General features: G+C 41.5%; 1 protein-coding gene across 1 annotated transcript; it reads left to right on the plus strand.

Annotated features, from left to right (window-relative positions):
* Positions 1-3963: 3963 nt before the first annotated feature.
* Positions 3964-4898, plus strand: LOC102240818 (stAR-related lipid transfer protein 4-like). The gene is made up of 2 exons (XM_014531436.1): positions 3964-4295; positions 4723-4898. Exons 1-2 carry the CDS (start codon positions 4148-4150, stop codon positions 4896-4898), a joined length of 324 nt encoding a protein of 107 aa, XP_014386922.1. The 5' UTR covers positions 3964-4147.
* The last annotated feature ends 3408 nt before the right edge of the window (positions 4899-8306 follow it).

Raw genomic sequence — 8306 nt, forward strand, 5'->3', positions numbered from 1 at the left:
GCCACCCTGAGTCCTGATGGACCAGGATAAAGGCTCCCATCTTCCAGAAAGTGACCGGGCCTGTGCGCCACCCTGAACCACCTGAGTGATCTGAATATAGAGGACCTTCCACTCCTTTGCTCCTTTCCTACCCATGGGAACTGCTTTTAGCAGAAATTCACCTGAACCTCTGGGTCCTTTCTCTCCGGGGTCACACAGGGAAAACTTCTATCTAAGCTACCCCAGCGCCCGTCTCTGTTTCCTGGGAGAAGGAGGGGTGTGGGTGGGAGATGGGGGGACAGGCTAAAGGAAAGTCAGAGATGAGAGGGGCTGCAGCCTGGCCAGGAGAGCGCTCCGCTGTCCTCACACGGCCCAGGGACAGGCCATGGACACCTCCCAGCATTTGCCCCTCTGCACATGGGCCCTGCGTCTCAGGAGCACAGAATAGGGGCCATCCTGTGTCCTCACAAACATGAACAAGGATCCTTCTTTGGGGTCATTGCCTGCACCCAAGGGTAGGGCACATATCCTGGGTGGGGTCCCTTGAGTCTCTAGTGTCCTATGCCCGTCCTTCCTCACCCAGGCCCTGGTGTCCTGCACAAATAAACTTGCCTGTCCCCAAATCCAGGATCCAGGGTGCTGGGCTCTGTCCGGGAGTTTCTGCTTTGACCCAAAGGCTGGCCCTCAGGACATCTTTACATCTAGGGGACACAGAGAAAGGCTGTCAGAGTAACCGAGGTAGGGAGGACCCCGATTGCTGCCCTGAGCAAGGCCCTCCTTGGCGCTATCCCTGACCTGCAGCCCCCACTTCCCATCTGTTTCCACTTTCCTACTTGACACGGATCTCATTGAAACAGGTCTCTTTCCCACAATGAGCGTCCAGGTCTTTCACCCACGCTTCCATGGCGACTGGACAAAGTGTCTCCTCCTCCACCTGGCCCACGGGTCTCCCCCACCCATGCCTCACGGGCAGCCCCCTCTCCACACCTGGGCCAGCAGTTCTCAGTGCTTCCCTGAGGGCCCGGGATGGGCGCTGTTCCCACGTACGTTCACTCGGTCACACGAACAAAGCTGGTCCAACACTGAGGCACAGAGCCACAGTTCGGGAGGATGTTCCACGTTGTCTCTCATGAGATGAGAGATAGTAACAAACTTTCAGAGTTTCACATCATGATTTAGCCCAGGTCACTCCTCATCCCAATCACACAAGTTTGGATTAGACAAGGTGACGCCTCTCGTTGGTCTCCTACGGCTGTTGCGGCAAATTACCACGAACTTAGCAGAGTCAGACAACACAAATCCAGGCGTGGACATGGCAGTTCCTTCTGTGGGTTCTTTCTGGTGTCCTTGCCTTTTCCAGCTGTTAGAGGCACCTGCATCCCATGGCTGTGGCCCCTCCTCCATCTTCAAAGCCTGCAGCTCAGCTTCTTGGTCTCCCTGCTCTGCTTCCATCATCCCATCTCCTTCTCCAGCTCTGCCTCTCCTGTCTCCCTCTTGGCCCACGTGGCCGGTTTGATAACCACAACTAACCTCCAGACACAAGCAACGGGTTCACAATTTATAAATTAGAGCAGAATCGGGTCATCCCTATAACAACACCCTCCTGGCTGTGTCTTTCTCACATAGAAGGGAAACAGGTGGCCTGTCCAGCAGTCCCTTCTCATTGTGCCAGCCCTGCTGCAGCAGACGGAGGAGCACCCCCCAGACACTGTCGGTGGTGCTGAGGACAACCAGCCAGGGCTTGTGAGCTCTGATCTTGGAGCTATGAGTTGCGTCTGCTTCCTTTTCATTGTGAACAGTGAGCGTTACTGACAAGGAGGAGGTGGAGAGGGCTGTGGGAGTGTGAAATGGCCTCAGTCCCCATCATTTGGGGCATAAGGGTGTTGTGGGCATCACTGCAGGAACTGACCGCATAGTCCACAGGACCAAGTCCAGGTTGCCCACAAGCATTGTCTCCCAGAGGTGAACAAACCTTCCAGCCCAGCAATTCCACTCCTGGGTGTGTACCCAGGAGAAACTCTCACACAACCACAGCGGTACATGTACAAGAATAGTCATAGCAGCAATGGCCATAAGTATCAGAAAAATTGGGGAAGGGGGGAGAACACATGCACAATGGACAAGACTTGCGTTGTGATTCAATGCCACCGGAGGTTCTACATCAGGGAAAATGGAAGAACAAAACCATACATTGAGAGATGGATGAATATTAGAAATATGATGATGAGTTTTTTAAAAGCAAGTTCCAGAACACTATATCTACTATGCCATTTTTACATGGATCAAAAACAAGCAAATCTAAACAATGTTTGTTTCTCAAGCATATTCTACATATGTCATCAAAGTATATAAAAATCCAAGCAACTAAAATCGTGGTTACTTCATGGGAGGAAGCAACGAGGTGGGATGGGAAGGAACATACAGGTAAAATGCAAGTTACTCCTGATATCCTATTTCTTTTTGGTGTTAAGTTGTATGCGTTCCTTATATATTTTGTATATTAACCCTTTATCAGATGTATCATTATTTTTTTCTCTCCCCACCCCAGCTTTCTTGAGGTATAGTTAACAATGAAAATTGTATATCTTTAAGGTATACAACTTGATGATTTTATGTACATTGATAAATAATCATCACACTCAAGGCAACTAACATATTCACACCTCACATAGTGACCTTTTTCGTGTATGTGTGTGTGTGTGTGTGTGTGTGTGTGTGTGTATTTTTATTGTATTGGGGTGACATTGGTAGATGTGTCACTGTTTAACATCTTCTCCCACTGGATTGGTTATCACATTCCCTATGCTGTGCTTTATAGTCCCATGACTATTTTGTAACTACCAATTTGTTCTTGTTAATTCCTTCACCTTTTTCACCCAGCCTCCTCCCATATGGCAACCATCAGTTTGTTCTCTGTATCTATGAATCTGATTTTGTTTTATTTGCTCATTTATTTCATTCATTATATTCCACATATAAGTAAAATCATATGGTATTTGTCTTTGTCTAACTTATCTCACTTAGCATAATAACTTCTTGGTCCATTCGTGTTTTTGCAAATGGTAAGGTTTTGTTTTTATAGCCAAGAAATATTCCATTGTATATATGTACCACCTCTTCTTTATCCAGTCATCTGTGGTGGACACTTAGGTTGGTTCAATATCTTGACTATTGTGAATAATGTTACAAGGAACTTAGGAATGCATATAACTTTTCTAGTTAGTGTTTTGGATTTCTTAGGATAAAACACCCAGAAGTGGGATTGCTGGGTCATTTGATAGCTCTATTTTTAATTGTTTGAGGAAACTCCATTCTGTTTTCCATAGGGGTTGCACCAATTTGCAATCACACCAACAGTACACAAGGGTCCCCTCTTTTTCCACATTCTGGCCAACACTTGATTTATTAATGATAGCCATTCTGATAGGTGGAGGTGATATTGTGGTTTTAATTTGCATTTTTCTGATGATTAGTGACACTGAGCATCTTTTCATATGTCTATTGGCCATCTGTATGTTCCCTTTGGAGAAATGTCTATTCAGGTCCTCTGCCCATTTTATAGAGTCGATTCCTGGTCTGATGCTTCCCAGCTTCTTACCCCTCACTCCTCGCTTCTTCTAAGGAAAAAAAAATAAAAATGGAAGGCCTGCCTGATGCTGCTGCTTTTGCAACTAAACTTAAAAACACTCTCATCCAGTACCATAGCATTGAAGATAAGTGGCGTGTTAAAAAAGAGAGAGAGCCGAAACCGGTTTGGCTCAGTGGATGGAGCGTCAGCCTGCGGACTGGGGGGTCCCGGGTTCGATTCCGGTCAAGGGCATGTACATGGGTTGTGGGCACATCCCCGGTGGGAGATGTGCAGGAGGCAGCTGATCGATGTTTCTCTCTCATCGATGTTTCTGGCTCTCTGTCTCTCTCCCTTCCTCTCTGTGAAAAATCAATAAAATATATTTTAAAAAAAAAAAAGAGAGAGAGAGAGAGAGATGTCACAATTTGGAGAAACCCTTCAGAAGAATTTAATGGATATCTTTTCAAAGCCCAAGGTGTTATAAATGGTGTTGTTAGTGATATAATGGACCATATACTCCCAGGTCCCTGTTGCTTGGATTGGGACAGCTTAATGACTTCATTGGACATTTTGGAGAACTTTTAAGAGAATTGCTATGTGATGCATTACACTACTGCTGGTCAGCTTTGGAATATCATTTCCTCAAGAGACTTTGTTAATTTCTCCTACACTGTGGACTATAAAGGAGGGCTTTTATCCTGTAGGATAAGTCTTGACTGGAGTGAGAAGAGAACAGAATTTGTTCGTGGATATATACTGGAAGCTATTCATTGTCTACACTATCTTGAAAGTGCAACAGGGAACTTGGAAGGCTCATGGACCTTGAGCTTTAGCAAGGGCTAAACCTATGCACCAATTGCTCTGGTCGAGATACTGGTGGCTCAAGCAATTTCTTGACCTAATAGTCTCAAAGTAAATCTTTACTAATATTTGCTGACCTTTAAGATAGTCTGTCTGCCACCGGATTGCCTGCCTAACTAAGGGCAAGATGTGTATTCTAAAATTGAATAAAAGCTAACAGGGTCTGGGCCCCAGTGAGCCTCTCCACTAGAGAAAGGTTTTCCACCTGGCCCCCCATGCCTTCTAAATTCATATTTCTTGTCTAGTGTATTCATTTGTGCACGGCCCCTTTTCCAGATCCTGAACCCTAGCCGCAAATGGATGTGGCATTCACAGATATAACCATCCCTGTGGTTGGTTTTGTGTTCCACTTAAAGACAATGCAAACCAGAGTCTTTTGACTAGCTATATTCAGACAGATCTGTGTGGGATGATTCCTCAGTCTGCAGTGGATACAGAAGTGGCAAGCACTTTAATCAACTTCTATGGTGATTTACAAAAAGCCTTATAAAAGGTATAAGATGTTTAAACTTGTAATACTGTGACCCTCTGAATCAACTCCTCTTTCAACTCCATGGCCTATAAAGATCATCACCCTTTCCTCTCATCTTTATAGCTTGTAGAAAAATTTGAGTGTTTGGGGGTTGTTTTATTCCTAAAGTAAATAGCTATCTAAGAGAGGGCATTGTAGTTTTCTTAAATAGTTATTTGCACTTTGTTTGGTATGGCAGTCCATGTGTCTATGAATGGGGAGTATGACAGAAATCTACCTAGCAGTAGGTAACAGTTCTATGGCTCAAATTCTTAAGAAAATGAATAGTGCCTCTGTGAATTTTTTGGCTGCTTGGAATTTAGAGAGAGCACAAGTTTCATGCTGTTAGGTTGAAATAATCTATTTTAGAACTTTATAAACATTTTGTAACTGTTTTCATTTTTTTAATATTAGTGCTTTACTTTTGGTATGCTCTGTGAGTTTGCCAATATCTTGGACTAAAGAAAAAGCTCTTCTCTATATTTTATAAAAAGGGACTTCATTGTCAATTGGCTTGTACTGCTTTAAGTATTGAAAATATCAGAAATAAATGGGTAGATATTATAGTAACTATAGGTTCAAATCAAATGCAATCAATTTTGATACCTAGCTAGCACTATTTTTTGCATATATTTAAAAATGTGGTTGTATCTTTATGTGCACTTATTTTGGAAGTCTTAAAACATTTATGCATGAAAGAAACAGTACAAAAACTGCCAACTGTGTGATGGGGACACACCATTGTTTTGACAGTAGTCTAGGTTTTGTGTAGTAGCAGGTGATATCCTGTATTTAGTAACAGAGAATCATCTCTCTACAGTGGTTCTCAACCTGTGGGTCGCAACCCCTTTGGGGGTCAAACGACCCTTTCACAGGGGGCGCCTAAGACCATCGGAAAACACATATATAATTACATATTGTTTTTGTGATTAATCACTATGCTTTAATTATGTTCAATTTGTAACAATGAAAGTGGGGGTCACCACAACATGAGGAACTGTATTAAAGGGTCGCAGCATTAGGAAGGTTGAGAACCACTGCTCTAGAAGGTCAAATTCAATGAAAGTTCTGTACATGTTTCAGTTTTAAACGTATCACTCAACTCATAAAGTATTATTAACTACTTCATAAACATTCACAATTGTGATGTAACTTTTGTCTGGAACTATAACAAATGCATTCAGAGATTTATCCAAATGCTAGATGAGTCATTTTATAACTAGAGTGAACAATATTAATTGTTCCCTTGATTCTATGGCTGCCTTAAAGGAACATTTTTACATGATTTTAACATTCCTAATGACTCTAGCTTTTGAACTGTCCACCTAGTTTACTTCTAAAATGAGAACTTGAGGCATCTCAATGTGTCCAGGCAAATTTTTGTATGTATTTGTTTCTGTACATGTACACAGCTTGAAATTTATTTCATTGTTCAATGTGGGTTCTTTCTACATTATTATCATCTTATTTCCTTGTGTGTGTGTGTGTGTGTGTGTGTGTGTTTAATATGGGGTAAGGTGAACTCTGGAAATGTGTGCCAGATAGGTCACAAAAAGCACAAGAGCATATGGTGGTTCAAGTACATGAAGGTTTGATCTGTGTTTTACTTTGCTATATTTTCCCAAGTGTAAAGGAAGCATAAGTCATAGATCCTCAGACCCATTTTGATAGAGTGAAAAAAGTTGAGCTGGCTTTTGCCTTTATTTTTTTTGCTATTAGCAATGATGCTAAAAAATCTATAATAATAAAAGGGTAATATGCTAATTAGACCAGATGTCATTCCGGACGTCCTTCCTGACGAAGCCAGGGCAGCCCAGGTCCTGGGTGCCTGTGGGCAGCCCAGAGGAAGCCAGCCCGGCTCCCAGGTGCCTGCCGGCAGCCAGAGGAGGGAAGCCCGGGTCCCAAGTGCCAGAGGGAAGCCGGTGCCGGCAGCCAGGGGAAGGAAGGCCTACTCTTGCATGAATTTTTGTGCATCTGGCCTCTAGTAAATAAAAAAAAAGGTTGTAGCACAATAATATCCATGGTGAATATCTCACAGATTTTATATTGAAAATAATTTGTTTCAAGATCTGACAGAAACAATGTGTAAATGATCCTATTTTCTTAACTTGAAATTTATTAATCAATATATTTTTTCTAAATTGATTGTAACTTTGAGTTGCTGGATTTTTCTCCCACATTTTTATTCTTCTTGTAATAGGAAGAAAAAAAACTCAGTAGTTTCGTTTTTAGTTTCCCATGAAAATTTGTTAAATGTAGTTTTGACTTTATATATTTTTTATTTGGTTTTATTAGTGTAGAGTAGGAAGTTTCTTATATTTAAGTATTCTATCTAAGATAGAGAAATACCAACAGATTATAAGGTGCCCAGATTGGGTAAAGGATTTGCAACAATATTGTATGTAAGGGCTATGACTGCCTGATCTGGGTGCCCCTAAACACAAATGAACTGTCTACTCGCAGTTACTCTAATGTTCCCTTTGTTATTTTCCACTTATACCTCCAGTTAGTGATTACATAATCCACTGTTTACTGTGGACCAACTGCAGGTAAAAAAATACTCATGGAAAAATTCTCATTGCAATATTGAGTCATATGGATTGAAAAATTGTATTTGAATTACCTGAAATTTATATGCGGTTTCTAAATGGCACTTCAGATCTGCTGGGCTCTAGCTGTACACTTAAAAACAAGCAGCTTTATCAAGGTGTAATTTACATGCTATACAATTTGCAGGTTGTAGGTATATAGTCCAGTGATAGTTTAATACATTTATAGTTGTGAAGCCATCACCACAATCCAATTTTAGAACATTTTCATCTCCCAAAAAGACCCCTTTGCCTGTTTGCAGACATAACTAACCAAAGTTTTGCACAGTTGCCAGTATACAGAAGATGATGAAAAAGATTATAGAGTAGGATTTTGTTTTGTTTTTAAGATAGAGTTGTACTTCAATCTAAGCTCAGGAACCCTGTGTTAATATATTAAAATATGTTATCTCAAGTACCGTAATGATGAAAACTTAAGGATGTGGATTGGGATTAATGAGTCTGATGTTTCTATAACATTGCTGTAGAATAGAAAAATAACCTGAAGCCATATATCATTTTAAATTTTCTAGCAGCAATATTATAAAAATAAACAGCTGGAATTGATTTTATTAATATAGTTCATTTAATTTAATAGACCCAAAATATTATCGTTTCAACATGCAATCATGCTGGGGTGTTTCTCAGCATCTAGAAGGATTCAGGAATCTGGAGAAGGGGCTGCAAGTAAATTAATAAAGAGACTAGACATGAAATATAAACTTGGAAGGCATTTTGGGGAGCCAGAGGAGACCTAGCTTCAGTAACCAAGTTCTCTGGATCTCTGGACCCCTAGCTT

This window comes from Myotis brandtii, unplaced genomic scaffold (assembly GCF_000412655.1).
Source record: "Myotis brandtii unplaced genomic scaffold, ASM41265v1 scaffold803, whole genome shotgun sequence".
NCBI lineage: Eukaryota > Metazoa > Chordata > Mammalia > Chiroptera > Vespertilionidae > Myotis > Myotis brandtii.

Bases quoted from the DNA above. Each gene is read 5' to 3' on its own strand.
- LOC102240818 (XM_014531436.1), top strand. From the start codon at position 4,148: ATGCATTACACTACTGCTGGTCAGCTTTGGAATATCATTTCCTCAAGA. The intron at 4,296-4,722 runs GATATATACTGG...GTGGCATTCACA, and splicing joins GAGAACAGAATTTGTTCGTG to GATATAACCATCCCTGTGGT.